Source organism: Trachemys scripta, chromosome 2 (genome assembly GCF_013100865.1).
Source record: "Trachemys scripta elegans isolate TJP31775 chromosome 2, CAS_Tse_1.0, whole genome shotgun sequence".
NCBI classification, from domain to species: Eukaryota; Metazoa; Chordata; order Testudines; family Emydidae; genus Trachemys; species Trachemys scripta.
Genome location: NC_048299.1, coordinates 90501752 through 90524988, shown reverse-complemented (window position 1 = coordinate 90524988; position 23237 = coordinate 90501752). Strand labels below are relative to the sequence as shown.

Genomic DNA, 23237 nt, shown 5'->3' with positions numbered 1-23237 from the left:
TGCCCCAGTCTTAAAATATCAAAATATTGGTTGTTCTTTTGCTTGGACCATTGAAAGCTCAAGACTTAATGTCTCTGTTATTCACTCCAAGTCCTGAGAGCTGTTGAAGTTCTCTCTGTGTTGGGTTGTACAGATGGGTAGCCCACATTCTTATCCAGAACAGGACACAAAGCAAATAGCTGGTCCTGGCAGTCTTCTTCCTCCTATTTTTCATAATCACCATCTTCTTCATCTAAGTAGAGGAGGAGTCCACAGACATGAGATCTTAAACATACCAGGATGACCTTCAGGTCTTTTAGAAAATCTGAACTAAATGCCTGCAGGTCTTCTAGGAACTCTTAGGTTAACTCAATGCAGAAACAGTAGATTAAGATCTCCGAAGTAGAAGATCCCTTGGAACTGAGAGCCCTCAGAATAAACTTTAAACTCCATCCCTGAAGGCAGTAAATTCAACACCAAGAACCTTCTGTCCAAGAGTGACCCTTATCCACAACCGACCAGAAGTGCACGTGGAAAGCACTGCCTTCTTAAATGAGATCCAGGTTACTGAAGCCACGGTGTAACTTTACTGTAAAGCTATTACTTAGCTGCTTGCTCACTTACTAGTCCGATACATGAAACACAACATTTTTAAAAGGAGTAAGTGTCTAAATAAATTACAAAAAGAAAATACTCCAAAAGATTAAAAGTAGTGGCAAACTTGCAAATTATGAGACAACGTTTTTGTACATTACCATGTTGATTAATATATTATGGTAATATTTTCCAGTTTAATAAACTCACCGGGCTGATAATATTTCAATAAGCTCTTTCCTGTTCTGCACTCGGAGTTTGTTAGTTTTATATCTGGAATCTTTACTAACTTCAAGCAAATTCAGGATCTAAATGAAAACAAAAATACAGTGAATAAGAAACACGTTTAGCAGGTAAATGTAAAGACCATTTGTGCAGCCAAGCAAATTCATAGGTCCCAAGGATACAACAATAAGGACATAAGGTAACTTGCTAAACACCCTTTCTTTTAGTTAACTTTTTAAAAATAAAACAACCATGAAGAAAGAGAGAGGATACATTACCTACCCAATGTCATCAGCAAGCTGGGGAAGAGATGGGAAAAGAACTGGAAACCCAAATCCCAGTCCATCGCTCTTTCTATTAACAGTGTCTCTAGGCACTGATACTATACATTCTCGTACATTACAAACATTGAATGTAACTGTGGCCAGGGTGGGGAAACAGTAGAGAGACAGACAGACACATACACATAGCACTGTAAAAAGAGTCAGTTCCTTGGGACCATGCTACACTGAGTTATGTGTCACAGGATCACAGAGAAAGATATGCTGATTGTATTTGATAATTCTGGTAGATAGGGGAAATGCTATGTCTAGTGGGCTCTTTTTCCATTTCAGTGTTTTGTATTAAAACGACAATAAAAAGCAAACATTTTCCTTTGGGATGTCATTTTTCTTTATTATTATTTAGTGAAGTATTAATGAAGAAAAAAGGTGGTGTAACCTCATAAAAAGGAAAAATATATCTTGTAAAAGTAACACCCACCTAACATCTTGAAAACTTAATGATAATGCACCGACAAAGTGGAATTAGACAGAAAAAGGACTTTTAAAAATGTGGCAACAAGAGTTTGGCAGTTTTATAGGAACATTAATAGGACAGAAGAAGACCATATGGGTTATCAAGACCTACAATATCTGTATTAACCTCAGCATTTGTTTGGATAGACAGATGAATAGATCGATGTTAGTTAATGGGATGATTTGTGTTCCACAAGACAAAATCAAAACAACTCCTATATCATTATAAAGGGAAAGGGAGAATTCCTAAAAAGAAAAAGATAATATGAGTTCTCTCCATCTTGCTTACAGAGAGAGAGAGAGAGAATTCTAGTTTGCTGATCCTGGTTCCACTTGGCCATTGCAAGGTATCACCATCTAAACATGATAAATATTTTCAAGGATGCCTCATATCTACCACCATAACAAAACTGACTCTTGGATGGGTGATGTTATCTCTAGATCTGGCCTCTAACTTTTAATCTCTATTCATCTAGATTGGCAATGACTAAATGTCATTATCATTTGATGACTGTTTAGTTGTGTGCGTGAATCAGGTGTGGTCACAGTCCAGCTCTGAGTGAATGACTGTTCATGTGAGTGATAAACACAAGTTCTAACAGTTATCCTTTTATCTGCAATTCATCCTGTCTTTGGCCATGTCTACACTTTCCGGGGATCAACGCTGCTGCAATTGATGCAGCGGGGGTTGATTTAGCGGGTCTAGTGAAGACCCGCTAAATTGACCGCAGAGCGCTCTCTGGTCGATTCCGGTACTCCACCGGAACAAGAAGAGCAAGGTAAGTCAACAGGAGAGCGTCTACCGTCGACACAGCACAATGTAGACACCACAATAAGTCGACCTAAGCTACGTTGACTCCAGCTACATTATTCATGTAGACCTTGTCTACACTACCGCGGTAAGTAGACCTAAGTTATGCTACTCCAGCTACGTGAATAACATAGCTTAGGTCAACTTACTGTGGTGTCTACACCATACTGCGTCGACGGGAGATGCTCTCCCTTCGACTTACCTTACTCTTCTCGTTCCAGTGGAGTATTGGAGTCGACCAGGGAGCGCTCTGCAGTCGATTAAGCAGGTCTTCACAGCAGTGAAGTGTCGCAGCAGTGTCAATCCCCGGTAAGCGTAGACATGGCCGTAGCTGGAGTAGCATAACTTAGGTCGACTTATCCTGGTAGTGTAGACAAGGCCTTTGTGTATCATCCTGCCATTGTTGTTTTGTTTATTTCACTGTGATCATTTTAAAGTTAGACTGTTCCCCTCACTCCCTAACTTTTCAAGCACACTTGCACTAGAACTGGTCTTCAAAATGCCTAAGAATGTGTGTTTGGAGATTATACATTTGGACTATTCATTTCCAAAATTTGTGGATTTTTCTTTTGTTATATACATTAGCCCATTCCTGAAATGTGTCTTTGTTTTAGAATTCACATTTAGATCCAAGTAGCCCCATGTTAGAACACATTTTTTTTTAATTGTTGATCAATATGAAACATGTTGCTTCTATGCTTGTGTGTGGAAAATAGAGAAGTTTCACAGAAAGTCTTCAGCAATTAATCAAATATCAAAAGATCTAGCTCAACAAATAATTTGTGGGTTTTCTCCTCTTCTTCTTCTTCTTCTTCTTTAAGATTACTTATCCAAAAGCATATGGTTGAGGCAGAAAGGCTGTAATCATTTACAGCTCTGGGCTGGCTGCTACATCTCTGTAGTGAATGTCTTCACAGGCAACAGCTTCCGTATGTTCCATATTTTTAGCACTGACCCTTCATAATAAGGCTCTTTGATACCAGTTCAAATATTTGAATTAATGTTCTCTGTATTTACTGAGAGTCCATCTTGCAGCTTAAGTATTTTGAGCCTTCTGGCAATTAAAGTACTCTTAATTTATCACCTCTTCCCTTTCCCTACGTTTTTTAGTTCCACAAGTAACCTTTATCTTAAAGTGGGACAAACCTTTAAGAGTTTTAACAACATTACATCTGGTTTGAAACTAGGCATTCCTACTGAGCTTCTGGGCATCTTAACCGCTTCAGTTTGTCTCGATAATTATTCTTTAAGAGTAGCAATGTTAGTCCTTCTAAATAAGGATATGAAAACTGATTTGGATGAAAACGCAATGAGAACTGTTGCTCAAAACTAAACCAACATTTTTTCCCCTTGTGTATGGAAAATTTTAATTTTTGCACATCTGTGGCAGTACAGTACTGTGGAGATACTGAAATGTCTTGCATAAGCCTATTCTAATAGTATTTAACGCTTTAAGATGGGATATAAAATGAAGACCTGGACCATTTGTTACAATTGAAGTTCTCATGGCACTTTTCATAAAATTAGAAGAGTAGTAAGCCTGGTTTTCTGGCTCAATTCCAACAAGGTAATTTACATGATGTTTATCTAAATTTCCCTTACTGTTTAAACTGGTTGAAGTCCTCTTTTTTTCTTTTAATCTTCCTGCCTTAAACTGTTGTGTAGCTTTACTGTGCACCATTAAACACCTAGAAGAGGGTGGACTGATCCCTGTATTGCCCTTACCTATTTTATTGGGCTGTTGTTAGATTTAAGTAATGTAGTACAACCCTGATTTTTCAAAGGTCTCTTAAACTACTCTCTAGATAGAATAACTTTGCTTTCTTTTCTTTTTTTCAAATTTATTCATTGGAGATGGGGGGGAACTGTGTTTAAAGACAGGTAATAAAAGGTTTGAGATCTCAAAAGTTAATCTAAGATTCTCCTGGGAACTTTCAATAGAAACAGGAGGTAGAAAATGGATGTATTTTTCTTAGGCCCAGATTCAGTGAGGTATATGAGCACATGCATAACTTTAAACACATGAGTAGTCCCATTCAAGTAACATGCTTAAAGTTAGTTAGGGAAATGCTGAACTACCTTGCTGAACTGGGCCCATAGTCCTGTAAAGGGTGACAATGCCCCTTTTTCAATGTTTGTTGGCTTCCCACACAAACTAAATTGTGTTCCAAAGGAATCTGCACTATACTATCAGTGGAATCCCACAAGATTCCCCCATCTCTAGCTGAAAATTCCCACCTGTAGCATATTTATGGCTGTATTAAGCATGGACTGAATGACACAACTCATCTGGTCTTTGTTCTTCAAAAGGGCCCAAGCATGTGACTCAGGGCTTGTCTACACTGGCACTTTACAGCACTGCAACTTTCTCACTCAGGTGTGTGAAAAAACACACCCCAAGCACATCAAGTTTCAGCACTATAAAGCACCAGTGTAGACAGTGCACCTGCGCTGGGAGCCGTGCTCCCAGTGCTGGTAGCTATTCCCCTCGTAGAGGTGGTCTCCCAGTGCTATGCCGTGACTACACAAGTCATGTTAAAGCACTGCTGCTAGTGAAGACGTGCCCTTATACGATGCTCACTACCCACAAGGCTAGGAGTATTTTTGGTCAATTTAGACCTCTCCAAACCTTATGGCCTGGTTTTCAAATGTGTGCAGCACCCACAACTGCCACTGCCATCACCTGGAGCTACTGGGTCCTGAGCATCCCTGAAAATCATGCTATTAATCCACTATCACCATGTTCACAACATGCAACATTAAAAAAAAAAGTTATTGCTATTTGCTTTTCTTTACAGAGCTGAAAGACTAATGTAATGCGAATACCTCATATTGTCAATCTTAAACATCATTACCTTGCACACGGTGACAAATTGTTGATCATTCCCAGCTCCCACCACCAGGTAGCCATCCTTAGTTTTGAAAGCCTACAAAAACAAACAGAGATGTCAAATTATGACTAAAATATACTGCATGCGACTATCTTTCAAGTTCTGGCCCTGTAATGAATTTCCAAAGGTCTTTTGCAAGTGAACCATTATGTTCAAATTCAATTTATGGTTTTATAAAAGCTGTTCAACGTGAGAAAAAAAATCAGTAATTTAAAGAAGTTCCTTTGATTTTTCCCATTCTGGCAGGTCTTCTTTTAAAGGCTGACAGTGCAAACAGATTTATTTTATCTGCTACTCCTCTCCTTAGTACAAAGATATGTAACTTGGGTTTAAGCTGTTTGAGTTACATCTATGATTTGTGTAAGTATGCGGAGGATTAGCACAAACTTGGGGCTTAAACGGTACATAGGCCTTCTGCTGATTCTATGCACAGGGGCAAATTTCACTGTATGTTCTCAGGAAGCAATTTTCTTATGCAACATTAAGGTCTGGTCTACAGAGTTTTTATACCAGTATAACTATTTTAGTTGGAAGGGTGATTTTTTTTTAAACCAAAATAGTTAAATCAGTACAACCCCTAGTGAAGATCGAGTTATACAGGTGCCGTATACTGGTATAGCTTATTCCCCTCCACACAGAGGAACCAGTTATAGAAGCATACAGCTCTTTTATACCACTGTAATTGCATCCACTCTCAAGGTTGTGTAGCACTTTAACTATAACAGTATAGTTAAAGTGTTATAATTTTTGTGTTTAGACAAAGCCTAACCTGCTGAGACACAAGTGACTAAGCTACACTTAGAACAACACTTGCTTACTGTCTCTATAAAATGCACTTCCTAGCAGAAAGAATTATACAGGTCAAAGAGAAAAGTATAAAAGCAACTTTCCAGTTGGATAATTGGCCACTTGACTGTAAGATTCTCACTTAGAAAATGAGGGCCAAATCCTGTAGGCTTACTCTGTCGCAAGCATTCAAAACTCCTGTTGATTTGGCCCTAAACTAATATATATATTCTGCATGCCTGTATATGTTTAACTGTTTTTACTGCATTTTCAGACTGAGACACAGACAATGAGAAACTTTGGGAAGAAGAACCTAGAAAAGATTTATGCAAGGCTAAAGGGTTCCTTAACATTTATCATGTAAACATTTATTTATGCAGATTTTAGTCTAAAAATAAAACACTACAGCACTTATCGAGGACTAACCTAGCAATATTTAACCACTTTTTTGCATACAAAAAAGTATCAATAATTAAGATTCTGACTTTTCTAGCAGTAATTGTGTCCAATACTACTGTCATGATAAAAAAAATAATCTTCAGCAACACGATGAGTCTATTTTAGTAATCTCTCGGTCCAAATAGCAATATTTCTTCGTTGATGCTATATACTCGAAAACTAGCCACACACACATTACACAAGTTAATGTTTCATTTCTATGTGCTCTTTTGAATGTATAGAACCCAGTCATTTTTATTTATGTGATCACGTGCTATTTCTCTATTAATGCAAATGACAAATTCTTCTACAAACCTTCATGCTTTGCAATTTCTAATCCTGAGGTCTCCACTGGTGCCACCATTATTAGATACAGAATATGTACATACACACGGAAAGAACTTTTCGCATTAAAAAAAGGTACACATTGCATGAAAGATGACACAACTGCAATAAATACATATTCCAAAATAGTCTCAAAATCAGCATTATGGCTTAAAACAAAGTGTTTGGTACTTATTAGCAATTACCTCTGAGGCACATGCAATCTCTGTAAGAATTGCAGTCACATGACAAGCCACACAGCAGTATTAAACATGCATTCATAACTGTAAGCTGCCAAAACGGCGGAAGTCACTCAAAATTTAAGGGGGTCCAGTCATTAGCATTTATGCTTCAGTGGCTTTGTGGTATGTGTGGGAAAACTGATCATTCTTAATTGCATTGTATATTTAAAAAGCAAAAACAACAGCCATGTCATCCTTACTCAACAAAAATAGTATCATCATAAATGCAGCAGTGTCTTTTTGCATGAAGCTTACTCAACTTCCTTCAGCAGCTATTTCTGAGCGTCCCATTACAAAACAGCTGATTATTTGCCAGTAGTTGTTGCTGATAAAGCAGAAACTTTCAAATGTTATTAGCACAGCATTGATGCCAACATTTAAGAATGATAACAATGGTTTTATTCATCACTCATAAATGTACACACACCGCAGGTTACCGCAGGTTACTGTCTGGTCACAGAAAGCTTTACTATCGTATTATTCAAAGGAGATTCAGGGCAAGTGCAAACAGACTTTAATGAGATTTTGTTTTGATAAACTGCTGTCTATCACATCGAATCATTTCAAATTAGTGCAATAAAAGGCATTTCACACAAGGCAAAAGTCTTTTTTCCTCCCCTATTTTTGGAAGAATGAAGGCTTATGATAGGATATGACACGAATTACATGCAAACTGCTACTCTAGGTGTCCTGAACTCTGGGGCATATAGTAGGTAAAGACAAAACACACAAAATTACTAAAATATAGACAAGAAAATTATTTCACAGCTTATTCATGGAATCAATAGAGATGGAAGATGGGACATCCCAATGCATGGTTTCTCTGAGACTCTGCACTATCTGAGAGGCTTCTATGCAGACAATCTACCAGGAAGGAGATTTTATGTTCAATGAGATAGTTACAAAGCACATTTCACCAACACACATAAATTAAAGGCCAAATCCTAAAAAGTAATCTGCCTGAATCATTTTAGTGACAGTGTGGGTGCAGACTTGCTGATAAGTTCTAGTCAGAACTAACCAGTCCTTCCACTACTGTCTTCCAGTGGCCTTTCAAAATTTATCAGTTACTTGTGAGGAATTTAACCAAAGAACATGCCTAGCTAATGTATCTTAGTCTACTGCGTTTATTTGCCCCTTTATACATTTCAACCAAATGCTGTACAGCAACCGTCATAGATAAGTAAAATATCTTTGGCAAATGTTTCATATCTGGTGTGGGTTTCTACAAACAAATCTGTTGGGCTTAAGGAACCAAAAGATATTAACTACTACTAGAGAGGGACAAGATGGTTGAAATAAAAGAAAAACTGACCCAGCTTTTAATCAATACTTCAACTGAACCCAAAACACAGAGGTCAAAGTGGTTAGTTAGCTGTTGTGGTGGTGGTGCTGATTGTTTTCATTCCTGTGGAGCTCTGTAGTTCTTGCAAAAAATAGTTTTGTTTGGATGGTGAAGTATCAATATACTGTGAGAATGGGTGTGCTTTCATTGCTCTTTCTAAGGCATTTCAAGACAATTTCTACACCAAAACAGTTAGGATAAGTTTAGGTAAACATCTAATTTTTGCATGCTTTCCTGAACCAAACCACCAAAACCCTTGGTGATTGACCATTATTAACTGCTACTTGTTTGTACCTTTCACTTTTTAAGACAGAGATACCTACATGAATGTATTGGGATTTTTAAACGTTTTTATGAAATTATTAGTTCCTATTACTAAGTATGAAGTTCTTACAAAGGAAAGCACTTAACTACATGCTTCAGTCTGTCCCTATTCAGGACAATACTTAAGTACATATTTAAGTCCCTTTGACTTTACATGATTGATGGAGATGCAGTCACAGATGCAGGAGTATTTTAGTCCACTGATGACCCTAAAAATCAGGAACAAAGCCTTGAAGTGACACTGAAAGCAGATTAGGAGACAGATGAAGGAAAGGAGGATGGGGGAGACATACGTTACTGCAGCCTATCCTGTTGCACCAGCTGGGTTCATAGCAGTGCTTGCACAGTCAACAGCAAGTACAGTAAATCAGGGTAATCTAGTCTAGAGATGAGAAACACGTGCATCACTGTGGTCAAATCTTCATCAGAGAGGAAGGGGCAAGGTTCCTAGCAAGATGAAAGTGGACGAAAGATATTTGGTTGCTATCTGGTTGTTTAGGGTTAATAAGTCCAAATAAGACCATAAGGCTTTGCACTAAACAGACAAACAGGGAAAGACCCCCTTTATGGAAGGAGAGGACAGTATCCCAAATCCCAAACAGATCCTCAATAGGTCTTCCCCTTCCGACCTACACTACTTGCCCAGGATAAGTCTGAGCCAGCCAGTATTAATGATTCATTAACAGGCCCAGATTGAAATCCTGGCTTCATCGTACTAGGTACAGTCCCTGCCTTAAACTATGGCTACATTAGAGAGCTTGCAGCTGCGCCGCTGTAAGCTTTTGAGGGTAGCCGTTCTAAGTTGATGGGAGAGAGCTCTCCTGTTGACTTAATTAATCGACCCCCAACGAGCAGTGGCACCTATTTCGGCAGGAGAAACTCTCCCAATGACAGGTTTCAGAGTAGCAGCCGTGTTAGTCTGTATCCGCAAAAAGAACAGGAGTACTTGTGGCACCTTAGAGACTAACAAATTTATTAGAGCATAAGCTTTCGTATGCATCTGAAGAAGTGAGCTGTAGTCCACGAAAGCTTATGCTCTAATAAATTTGTTAGTCTCTAAGGTGCCACGAGTACTCCTGTTCTTTCTCCCAATGACGTAGCTCTGTCCACACCGGCACCTAGGTCAGTGTAACTTATGTTGCTTGCGGGGGCTGGCTTATTCACACCCTGAGAGACATAAATTATACTGGCATAAGTGGTTGTGTAGACATAGCTTCAGTAAGAGGTAGTTGCTGTGTGCATGAATGCAGCACTTGACTGGTGCAAATGGGTGTGCTCACACGTTTTGTAATTTTGGAGGCTCCTTTGAGAATCTGGTTTCTAGTGATTTGGACCATGGAAAAACTACCATTTTGCCTTTAATTTGTCGCAGAAGCTGTCTTCAACTGAAGTTTTAAGTTACCATTGCAGTATTTCAGCCAAAGCAGCATAGGTCACATAAGGACTAGTGCTCTCTAGTCACAGTGCTACGTAAAGGCTGCAATTAACAAGAAGGTGATGTATTCAGAAGTTGGCTGACCTATGCAGGAGCACTTTTCAGCTGCCAGCCAAAAGGAACTACAGAGTGTGTTCTTTTTCCTCTCCCTCCCCCTCCAACTTAATTTCCAAAAGTTATTACAGAGCAGACAATAATTGATCCAGAACTACGGTAACCCTTCAAAATGGGGTAAATCTGCCACATCTTTTCCACACCTTTACACATTTCTTTGAATGAAAGCTTCAACTATACTTCAGCATCAAGGAGCTCCCTTCTTTCTCTCTAATGGAAAGGGCACCTCTCTTGCTGCTAAGTGATACCTAATTACACTATAACAAATGGGAATGAGACCAAGAAATCTGGTTAATGGTAGTTCTGAGCAGTATGTATAAATCATACGGACCACACAGTTTGAAACTATTTGCCTACATTGTGCTCTCTTCTAGTAAAAGCAAACAGCCAAAATAAAAAATGTAAATTTCACAGACTTGAGCAATGTATGCTGAATGCCCTCACTTAGCAGACTAAAGCAGGGCATTCAGCATATAAACAAAGAGCTTACCTTTTTCCTCTTTAGATTTCCTTAAATGTACCACTTGGCTCCCACTCCACTGCCATATCCCAGCATGAACTATAGTGTCACATCACAGCTACCAGGATAGTTTCTTGGATTAAGCATAGCACTGAGAATCAGGAGGCCTTACTTGCTGAGAATCAGATCCAATTGCTGTGTAGCCATTGGCAAGCCACTCAGGCCCACCTTTTTGTAAGAGTGCACCAATTTTATGGGCCTCAATCTTTGGGCATCCAGCTTGAAACACCTGTTTATTAAGAGTCAGTAACTACCACTATTCCAAGTGAAGTCAGCGAGAACTTCAGGTGCTCAGAACCTGTGAAAATCAAGTCCTACATTTCCGCCTACAGTATATTCTGCAAAATACATGATCTTATCAAACTAAGATCCTTTTAAATACTAGGTTTGGTTCACCCTTTGCCCCAGGCTTCCTACCACCCTGCACCACTGTCAAATTTGTCTCTATTTTTAGACATGCACGATTTGGAGAAAGAAACTTAAAATCAATCTACTCCTTTTTTGTAACATAAACATTAGTCAAGTTTTAACAGTAGTAAAGACTGCATGTGACATGACATTTGGTGTACACAAGTGTCAATGTCTTATCCTTTGAGGGTATGGCTATAGATATTACAAAACAACTATGCATTCAGGTGGATGGATCACTTGTATTCAGAATTACAGTGCATGTACTAAAAACAAGAAGAAAAAAGAGCGGGGAACCACTGATTTCAATCTCCCAATCAAGTTGTCCAATCAAAGCCTCTTTTAATATTCCCTTCTGTTTCTATCTTCAAAATGCACATGCAGTACTGCCAGCCCCAAACATTCAAAAATCACAAGTCAAGTCCAGAAAATATTCAGGAACTGGCTTACAAATTAAGAGATTTTTAAAAGCGAAAAACATTTGGGGTTCCCTTTACTAGAATTCTTGGTTTCTGAGTGTTTGGGATTTACTTGGTTCACATTTTCAAGCACTTCTCCACAACTATGAGGGTAATTTGTTTATTTAACAAATAAGGACAGGACAGTCCTTGCTTACAGACAGCCCCCCAACCTGAAGCAAATACTCACCAGCAACTACACACAACACAACAAAAACACTAACCCAGGAACCAATCCCTGCAACAAACCCTGTTGCCAACTCTGTCTGCATATCTATTCAAGGGACACCATCATAGGACCTAACCACATCAGCCATACCATAAGGGGCTCATTCACCTGCACATCTACCAATGTGATATATGCCATCATGTGCCAGCAATGCCCCTCTGCCATGTACATTGGCCAAACCGGACAGTCTCTACGCAAAAGAATAAATGGACAAAAATCAGAAATCAAGAATAGTAACATTCAAAAATCAGTAGGAGAACACTTCAGTCTCCCTGGACACTCAATAACAGACTTAAAAGTGACAATTCTTCAACAACAAAAACTTCAAAAACAGACTCCAATGAGAAACTGCAGAACTGGAATTAATTTGCAAACTGGACACCATCAAATTAGGCCTGAATAAAGACTTGGAGTGGATGGGTCATTACAAAGAGTAATTTTCCCTCTGCTGATACTCACACCTTCTTGTCAACTGTTGGAAATGGGCCACCTTGATTGCATTGGCCTCATTAGCACTACAAAAATAATTTTCCTTCCGTTGGTATTCACCCGTTCTTGTCAACTGTTGAGTATAGGGCACTTCTACCTTAATTGAATTGGCTTGTTAGCACTGACACCCCGCACATTCCCTTTGGTAAGGCAACTCCCAACTTTTCATGTGCTATAATATATATTCTGCTTACTGTATTTTTCACTCCATGCAGCTGATGAAGTGGGTTTTAGCCCACAAAAGCTTATGCCCAAATAAATTTGTTAGTCTCTAAGGTGCCACAAGGACTCCTCGTTGTTTTTGTTTATGTAACTAAAGCTGAGATTCTCTGCTCCAGGAGCTTTAAGTAAAACAGTAAATATCACGAGAGTCACAATAACATCACAAGAGTTGGTGACACTCCACATGTAATAACCCGACGTGTCTGAGTCAAACGGCTCAGATACAGACCTTAACTGCCTAAGATCTGAGGTTTTAGTTCAGGCCCATTTCTAGCAATAGCAGAGATTAAATGTGGTGCTACCAAGACAAATGATTTCAAAGAAAATGTGGAGGTAGAAAGTGAGACAATCTCATTGTCCTCTGCAATATGTGTCTTATGGACAGTTTTCTTAGAGTTCAAAGTTTGCACACAAAAGAGTTGTAACATACTGTTTACTAAATTAGTTTTCAATGCCCTAAATGATTTATCTCAGTCACTTCCTCAGTATTATAAATATGTCAGTTAGGAAGACTGCTCACTGAGGAGAATTTCATAAAGGTTACTTTATAATAGTTTTATTGATGCAATGGAGATCTGTTTTAGGATGTATATCTGGTTTTAGGCTGTACAACCACTTTGGGGAGAAATCTGTTGGCTTTTTTTTTTAATATTTCATTCAGCCAGAAAAGAAAAATACAACAGCCCGACTATAACATTAGATAGAGAAGCTCATGTTCATGCAGCAGATTTTCCCCTTTTCCCAATTCTGAATGGAATATACTACTACATTCACCAGCCACCGTACAGTGAGTGCTGCCAGGTATAAACACTTTATGAAAGAACAGTGAACAGCTTAAAAGTGGGAAACCTGTTCAGTTTCACAATGATTTCTAAATTATTAACATGCCTAAATTAAAAATAAGCTCTTTGATATTGTAAACATGCCCCCACTGTTTTCGATGGCCAAGAAATAAAACACTGTGCACTGGATCACATTCTCCATTGCCACATTAGTTTTCCATTAGCTTTTCAACAATGAATTTACACACACACACACACACACACACACACACACACGCATATGCAAAGTAAATAAACTTTAATCACAGTATCGTGCTGGAGCCAGTGTAATTAAGGTTATGTCAGCATTTCCATTTAAGCCTCTATTTATAGGAGGTTTACGGCATGGCCATAAAAATTCAGTTAGGTTGAAATTAAGCAAACAGGGTCTTATACAGTAAGCAATATTTAAGAAAAAAAGGCGCACACACACACAGAGCAGCCATTTGCTACTTATATGGGAATTAAAACAGACGTTTACTGGTTTTACAGGGCACAGCTGAGCTATTTTAAAAATAATATTTTCCTCGATGTTTATAATAATCTCTCAAAAGCCTGAAACCAAACTATGTTTCTTTACCTTTTATCTCTCATACAATGGTTATTTTAGAACTTCTCATGATGTTTTGGCCTGATGACATTGCTCTTTTTGATTTAAAAGCAAAACAAAAACCAGTGAAACATTTATGTTGAAAAATAAAATACATACAAGGACTGATCCTGATTGGGGCCTCTAGGTTCTACTGCAATACAAATAATAATAACTAGTTCCTGGACCTTGTAAACAATTATAAGATATAAACCTGATTGGTCAAAATTGAGGTTGTCTTAGGATCATTTGGAAGGCAATTCACCAAATCCTGCTCTTAAGTACCCTAGTGTAAATCTGTAGAGGCTTGTCTGATTTGATCTGAATTTATACAAGTGAAACTGACAGCAAAATTTGGCTCATTATTTTTGTCCCCCACCTCTGTTTCTTGGCTTTCTACAAGTGGGTTTGGAGTTAAAAACTGACCTTTGGAATAGATTTTAATACTGAATACGATTCAAGCAACCCATGTTCTGCCAACCAGATTGGCATTTCAAGGTGGGAACCAGATCCTAACACAAGCAATCCAAAACTCACAAAATAAGACAGCCAATTCAATTACCTTAAAGGTCCTGCTTAAAACAGACCCTTTATGAAGAAGTGGTGAGTGCTTTGTAGAGGCCAATCAAGAGAAGCAGCACATTAAGTGAGACTGCTGCATGAAGGCAGAGGAATCAGAATGACAACCAGGCTCCTCTTAATCTCCCTCATTAAAAAAATGCTTAGGTCTTTTACATGAGACCCCACTTAAGTTCACACCAAATTTACATGAGTGTGTTTTCCAATCTGGACTTTTCACAATCTGGTCTAGGAGATTTTTAAACTAAATAGTGCTAAAGATTGAAATCCTCCATTTAACTCAGAGACAGAATGAGGAAAGGCAGAGCAAGAAACCCTCACACCACCCTGCAAACATGCCTCTGCCCTATTTTACAGATCTTTCAAATTGTAAGTTTCTCAAACAATAAATGATCTCACATACCATTCCGTAGACACAATATAGTGAGCTAAGGATGGATGTTCATAAAATTCAACCTTGACTCCAAACTTCCTTGATTTGTGGTTTTAAGTCAGACTCATTTCCATTTATTGCATGTAGTTTGTTGTGGTTTAAAATACTGCTTTATCTTTAATCAAGGATTTAAAAACTGCATTGGTCAGACATTCAGGATGCACACTATTAAATCCTGAACTTGTGCCGAAAAAGCACTGCCAGACCAAAGCCTCAGTGCTAGTGGGAAGGATCAATAATATCTAGTGAGCTGTCAAAGTAACATTTGTGAGATGAAATTAATGATTTAGGCTGGAGTTTTCACATGGAGTTTCAGGGAATTAGATGCTTATCCCTATTACATATCCATCCTAAACCATTGTAAAATTGAGAATCCCATTTTTTCCCTACAGTATTTCATCTTTATTGGTCTCTAGTACTTTTAGAAATATAGAATTTTAAAATGATATTATTGACAACCATCTTGCCTTCCCTCTCCCATATCCATTTCAAATCCAATATTATTTTAATGTCCAATAACTGGGGAATCACTGGAATTAGAAACCAAGGTGTTATGCCCTCCGAAAGCTTAGAATGCCAACTTTCATATACTTAAAACATTGATCTTTAACTCTTGCACTTAGAGATCAAAATACTATTTTAAAATGAGGTGGGGGGAAAATGTATATACACACGAAACGAACAGGCATTAACATAGATCTTTCCATCCATAGAGCTCAAAGTGCTTTACAAATATAGTTAAGCAGTATTTGACCCATTTTACAGATGGGGAATTGAAGTACACAGACTAAGACCTTGTCTACAGTAGGAAGATTTTGCCAGTATAGTTATACCATTATGGTTGTGCCAGCAAAACACTGTAGTGAGGATGCAATTTTATCAGTATAAAAGTTTTTATACTGGGAACCAGCATAAGCTACACCGGTATAAGCAAAGTTATACTGGCATAACTTCATCTATAGCAGGGCTTTTACCAGCATAGCTATGTCAGTTAAAAAAAAAATCACATCCCCTAATTGACATAACTATGCCAGTAAAACTTTTTAAAGAGTAGACCAGGTCTAAGTATTTTGAAGGTCACACTGTAAATCAGTAGCACATCTGGAAAGAGTACCCAGATGTCTTTGTCTGTAGTTATCCATAGTTCTTTGACAAAACATATCCGGCTTTATATTCACTTCTGAGTGCAAGTCAAGTTGCTGTCCATCTATATTTTAAGCTCTTCAGAAAATCTTTCCACGCTGACAATCTCACAAACTAACACTCTGTCTTTAATCTTCCTTGTTCGGTAAGATTATTGAGAAGATGGTAGACAGACAAGCATGGAGCCAAACAGAAACCTCAGATTTTCTTGATCCCTTTCAGTTAGACTTTTGGCCTGAGTTTGACATGAAACTGCTCTTTTCTCATTGGTCGATGATCTCATCCAGGTGATGGACTAAGATCAGGTGTCTACACTGATTCTTTTCAGATTCATCCGAAAACTTTGACACTGTTGACCATTAGGTTTTTGTTGAATCTCCTGTAGTCCCCAGCTTACAAGTGGTTCTGCTATTTTCCAAGAGATCTCATAGGTTGATTTGTGGAAATTGCTTGTCTTCACTGAGCAGTTTCTTGTGCAGCATATCGTAGGACTCAGTTTTTTCACCCATATGATCAACAGGTATGAGACTATTTTGGGAGCAAGTGAGTTGATCTGGATTGTGATGCTATCTGTACCCAGAAAACAAACAGACCTGGATAAGCAGTCTATTTGCTTTCTCAATGTGGGGCTGAAATTAGGGCATGGATGAGAGCAAAGTTAATCTGGATAAAATAGAAGTGATGGTAGTGGGTTGCATGAAGGATCATGAGGGTCCCCACAGGTAATTTCTCCTGTCATTTTTGAAGTTTTTGCCCATCCTTCATTGAAAAAGTTCAAAACTTGGAAATGTTACACCCTTCTGCTCCTGAAGTCAGGGGTGGGAGCTGCAGAAGCTTCTAATTTCCCCTTACATCCAGACTTTGACTCTGAAATACATTCTCATTGTGACTTCAAGGTTAGATTATTGCAATGTAGTGCTACACCTGAAGATCAATCAGAAGTTTGGCAAACAAACTGGGTTCTTATTAACTCCCAGGAAAAATTCAAAATGTTCATCTTGATCTATACAGTTACAAACGGTTTGACGAGCTGAAAAACCGCTCCCCTTGTGAGCTGCAACTTTAGGGGCAGTTGAGTTAACAATCCCCAGATTTAATCATGTTGGAGAGAGAGGCTGGGCATTCTCAGTGGCATGATTTTGACTCTGGGAATCACTTCCTGATTGGTTCACTAGAGTCTGCATTTGTTGAAATTTAGAGTACATAGACTATTACAGAGACATGTGGCTGGTTAGACAAAGGCAGCTGGGAGACTAAAGGAGTTAGCTAGCTGAGTTCACCAGAGGAGGAAGACAGGGAAATTGGGGTGGGTTTTTTTGTTTTTGTTTTTGTTTTCCCCTTTTAACTTGCAGATACTCTATAATGAAGAACCCGCAATGGGAGGAAAACAGTACAGCGCCAACAATATTGCTAACTCTTCCTCTTCCTGAACCTGTGAGGCCCCTTGCCAGACAGGCATCCAGACCCTGGAGACTTCTACTCAGATCCTGGTCTTCATTTGCTGGGAATACAGCCTGAATGTCCCTGCCAAAGAAAGCCAGGAAGGGGGAACTACCCAACCAGTGTGAGAGGTGTGTGTAGAGTCCCTCAGGAAGCAGGTCAGAGAGCTGCAGGAAGAGGTGGCTCATCTGGGTAGCATCCGGGAGCATGAGGACTTCATCACCAGGACACACATGGAAACATCTGGGACAAAGGATGCTAGCTAACTATAGATGACTATAGCAGCATCAGAGGAGGAAGCAGAACTGGCCACTCTGTTGGGAGGAGACTGGCTGTTGGCCACCTTAGGCAGCAGACAGTGCTCCACTCCCCTCCCAAGTGCCCCATCCTTTGAGGTCAAGAGCTTGTATGCTGTACTGTTGAAAGGAGGTTATAAGCAGACCTCAATGACTGTGGAAGAGGAGCCACCTGCTCCTAAGGCTAAGAAGCTCACGTCCATTGCACCCCAGATGAGGAGATGAAGGGTAGTGGTGCTTGGGGACTCCTGAGGGGTAGAGAGGGCATACAGCTGCCAACATGACGTGATGTCCTGGGAGGTATGCTGCCTGCCTGGAGCCCACATCCAGGACATCATGGAAAGGTTGCCGAGGCTCATCTGCCCCTCTGACCACTACTCTATGCTGCTCATCAACATGACCACTAGTGATACTGCCAGGTATGACCTTGAGCAGATCAGCAGTGACTTCATGGCTCAGGGTGAAGGAGTTGGGACTGCAGGTGGTGTTCTTGACCCTTGTCCCAGTAGAGGGTAAGGGCCCAGGCAGGGAAAAGTGCACCCTGGAGATAAATACATGGCTGTGCAGATGATGTCACTGGGAGGCTATGGCTTTCTCAACCATGGGATGCTGTTCCAGGAAGGAGGACTGCTGGGAAGAGATGAGGTCCATCTCACCAAGAAGGGAAAGAGCATCTTTGGATACCAACTCACCAACCTAGGGAGGAGGGCTCTAAACTAGGTTCAAAGTGGAGCAGGTGACAAAAGCTCACAAATAAGCGTAAAAAGGCAACCTTAACATATGGCTAAAGGTTGGGGGGGTGGCGAATGGAAAATGAAAATATGGACATAGGCATAACAACAGGGAAAATAGTGAGGAGAGGAGAATCTGCTCAACAGCTTAGATCTCTATACACAACAGCAAGGAGTATGGGGCATAAATAGGAAAGACTGGAAGTATTATGACCAAAGCTAAATTATGACTTAACTAGAATCACTGAAACTTGGTGAAATAAATCTTATGACTGAAATATTGGTGTAGAGGGATAATGGCTTATTCAGGAATTCTATAGTTCTACAGCAAAGAACAGCATTATCAGACACATGACTTATTGGGCAAAAATAAACATGGCTTTTGGAAAGGGAAATCACCAAACTTCGAATTCTTTGAGGGGGTCAACAAATGGACAAGGGTGATCCACTGGATATGGTGTACTTGGATTTTCAGAAAGCCTTTGACAAGGTCCCTTGACTGCACAGAGTTACAAAGGGATCTCAGAAAATTGGGTGAGTGGGCAACAACATGTCAGCTGAAATTCAGTGCTGATAAATGCAAAGCAATGCACAATGGTAAATATAATCCCAACTATACCATTCAAAATGATGGAGTCTAAATTAGCTGTTACCATTCAAGAAAGAGCTCTTGGAGTCATTGTAGATAGTTCTCTGAAAACATCTGCTCAATGTGCAGCAGCAGTCAAAAAAGCTAGCAGAATTTTAGGAACCACTAGGAAAGGGATAGATAATAAGACAGAAAATATCGTAATGCCACTATATAAATCCATGGTATGCTCACACCTTGAATACTGCTTACAGTTCTGGTCACCTTTCTCAAAAAAGAAAGATATATTAGAAAATAGGAAAAAGTACAGAGAAGAGCAACAAAAATGAGTAGGGGCATGGAAAAGCTTCCATATGAGGAGAGATTAAAAAGATTGGCACTATTCGAGCTTGGAAACGAGAAGACAAAGAGGGAATATAATAGAAGGCTATAATCACGAATGATGTGAAGAAAGTGAATAAGGAAGTGTTATTTACCCCTTCACATAACACAAGAACTGGGGGGGGGGTCACCCAATGAAATTAATAGACAGCAAGTTAAAAACAAAAACAAGGAAGTACTTCTTCACACAATGCACAGTCAACCTGTGGAACTCATTCTAGGGAATGTTGTGAAGGCCAAGGTATAACTGGGTTCAAACAAAATTAAATAAATCCATGGTAGATAGGTCCATCAATGGCTATTAGCCTAGATGGTCAGGGATGCAACCCCATGCAACCCCTGGGTGCCTCTAAGTCTCTGACTGCCAGAACCTGGGACTGGATGACAGGAGTCACTGCATAATTTCCCAATTCTATTCATTCCCTCTGAAGCATCGTAACTGGTCACTATCAGAAGACAGGATGCTGGGCTAGATGGACCATTGGTCTGACTCAGCATGTCCATTCTTGTGTTCTTAGGTTCTTACAAAGAAAAGGCAGGGAAAAAAGGGAGGAGGTGTTGCATTATACATCAAGAAGATATATACCTGTTCTGAGGTCCAGAAGGAGGTTAGAGGCAGACCAGTTGAAAGTTTCTTGGGGAAGAAAAAAAGGAGGGGAAAACAGGGGCAACATCATGTTAGGGGTCTACATAGACCACCGAATCAGGACGAAGAGGTGGATGAGGCATTTGTAAAACTAATAAAAGAAATCCCCAAAACACAAGACCTGGTTATAGTGGAACTTTAACTACTCAGACATCTGGTGGAAAAGTAATATAGCAAAACACAACAAGCCAATAAGTTCTTGGAATGTATCAGGGATAACTTTTAGTTTCAGCAGGTGGAGGAAGAAATCAAAGTTACAGTCATTTTAGACTTGATTCTGACTACCAGGGAAGAATTGGTTGTGAATCTGAAGGTAGAAGGCAATTTGGGTGAAAGTGGTCATGAAATGATAGATTTCATGATTCTAAGGAAACGAAAGAGTGAAAGCAGCAGAATATGGACAACAGACTTAAAAAAATCAGACTTTAATATAAACCCAAGAGAAAAATAGCTAAGGGAAAAAGGAGTTCAGGAGAGCTGACAGTTTTTCAAAAAGACAATATTACAGGAGCAACAGCAAACTACTCAATGCGAATTAAAAATAGGAAGAATAGTAAAAGGCTACTATGCCTCCATCAAGAGCATTTTAATGACATCAGAATCGCAAAGAAATCCTGTAAGAAGTGCAACACAGACAAATTGCTAAGGACCAGTAAAAAGAATGGCACAAATATTAGGGACAAAATCAGAAAGGATAAGGCAAAAAATGAATTACATCTAGCAAGGGACATAAAAGGCAATAAGAAGTCCTGTAAATATCCTAAGAGAAAGACAAAGAAAGTGTAGGTCCACTACTTAGTGGAAAAGTTGAGCTAATAATGGATGACATCAAGAAGGCTGAATTGTTTAATGCCAATTTTGCTTCAGTCTTCACTAAAAAGTTTAACTGTGACCAGATGATTAACACAATTAATATTAACAATAAGGGGGAAGGAACATAAGCCAGAATTTGGAAAGAACAGGCTAAAACATATTTAGATAAATTAGATGGATTTAACTCGGCAGGTCCTGACAAAATTCACTCTAGGGTACTTAAGGAATCTCAAAACCATTAGTGACTATTTTCATGAACTCAGAGGATGGGTGAGGTCCCAGAGTACCAAAGAAAGGCAAACATAATACCTTTCTTTAAAAAGGGGAACAAAGATGACCTAGGGAATTATAGACCAGTCAGCCTAACTTTGACATAGGGAAAGATACTGGAACAAAACAAGTTGTAAGCAAGTAGAGGATAATACACTTATAAGTAATAGCCAGCATAGATTTGTCAAGAACAAATCATGCCAGACCAACTTAATTTTCTTCTTTGACAGGATTAGTAGCCTACTGGATGGGAGGAAGCTGTAGATGTGATATACCTTGAAGGCTTAGTAAGGCTTTTTACACAGTCCCACCTGACGTTTTCATAAGTACATTAGGGAAATATGGTCTAGATCAGTTGTTCTCAAACTAGGGCCACCGCTTGTTCAGGGAAAGCCCCTAGCGGGCCGGGCCGGTTTGTTTACCTGCTGCATCCGCAGGTTCGACCGATCGCGGCTCCCACTGGGCGCGACTCCCACTGGCCACGGTTCGCCGCTCCAGGCAAATGGGGGCTGCAGGAAGGGCGGCCAGCACGTCCCTCGGCCCGCGCTGCTTCCTACAGTCCTCATTGGCCTGGAGCGGCAAATCGCGGCCAGTGGGAGCCGCGATAGGCCGAACCTGCAGACGCGGCAGGTAAACAAACCAGCCCGGCCCTCCAGGGGCTTTCTCTGAACAAGCCCTAGTTTGAGAACCACTGGTCTAGATGAAGCTACTATGACAGATATGACAATATCCTTGGAAGACCTTATTGAATTAAGTTTAAGTATCTCTGAGGTCCATTGTATTAATTAAAAGAATAGTTTAGTATTATTGTGGATAGGGACTATATGTAACCTATAGGATAGTAATATGTAGAATGTATATTTTAGGTTTTGGACATGTGAAAAGATACCTGCTTGTCTGTCAAGGAAAGGGAATAGCCAGGCAAAAGCTTAGTCAGCAACCTGACCAGGCAAACAAGTTGGTCAGCAATCCAATCAGGTAAACAACTGATTTAGCAAACTAATCTTAGTGTTAGGCAGAAAAGTGTTTATACAATATATAATGAATAACTTTGTAACAATGTATTTAAGGCAAGCACCTGAATGTGGGTGTGCACTTGCATTTAAACCCTATGCTGTGCCCTATTTCGGTAGGCTGATCACTCACTGAAACAGAAATGATATACTACTTCAGCACAAGAGTCACTCTGTTGTGAAAGTAGAATAAATTATATTGTAAAAGTAGAATGGATTAAAGAAATGCTGTATGCACCTTTAAGCAGAAATAAGGAATGTTGAAATACAGGTGTCAGGAAAAGAAACATTAAGGCATAAACAATGAGTCCACTTAAGTGAATGGTGGAACATTAGCCGGAGATCTGTAAAAGTTAGTAAGGAAATTGAATATGTATGTCTAGCCTCAGGTAAACTTGCCAGTTCTGCTTTCTTTGTCCTCTTGTTAAGTTCGCGCCCTTTTTATCTGTATAAATCAAGGTAGTGTGGGTCTTGCATGGTGCTCACATTATCTGAGTGTATTAGCAGAGCGCTGTGCTAATAAACAGAGTGGTGTAACAAATTGTGAGTTCTAAATCTTTGTCAATTTGGAGGTTCCACCGAGATGGTAATCGTCTTCACTGGAGCCGTGTAGTTCCTGACCATTTTTGTAGGACGACCGTGGCAGCCGGCACCTGGGCATTTGGCCCGAGTGGTCCTCCTCCTGAACGGAAGGGCGCACAACCACAGTGAAGTCTACACCATCGAACCTGTTGGTTCCCACTCTGTTCTGGTAGGGATCCCGGGATCTGATATCAGGAATCTGGTCAGGTAATTATTTCTGTGTTTTGTCTGGACTGAGGACTGTCCTGTCTCTGTGTCTATCTGTCCTCCTGTGGAGTGT

At 39.6% G+C, this 23237-nt stretch overlaps 1 protein-coding gene across 2 annotated transcripts in view; it reads right to left on the bottom strand.

The window, feature by feature from the left end:
- Positions 1-23237, bottom strand: part of SUGCT (succinyl-CoA:glutarate-CoA transferase) — a 491880-nt gene that overhangs the window by 292180 nt on the left and 176463 nt on the right. For both annotated transcript variants that reach the window (XM_034761248.1, XM_034761249.1), the window contains exons 10-11: positions 5262-5333; positions 784-881 (exon numbers count right to left, since the gene is read on the bottom strand). In XM_034761248.1, coding sequence (XP_034617139.1) covers positions 784-881; positions 5262-5333 — 170 coding nt within the window. The remainder of the gene's footprint in view (positions 1-783; positions 882-5261; positions 5334-23237) is intronic.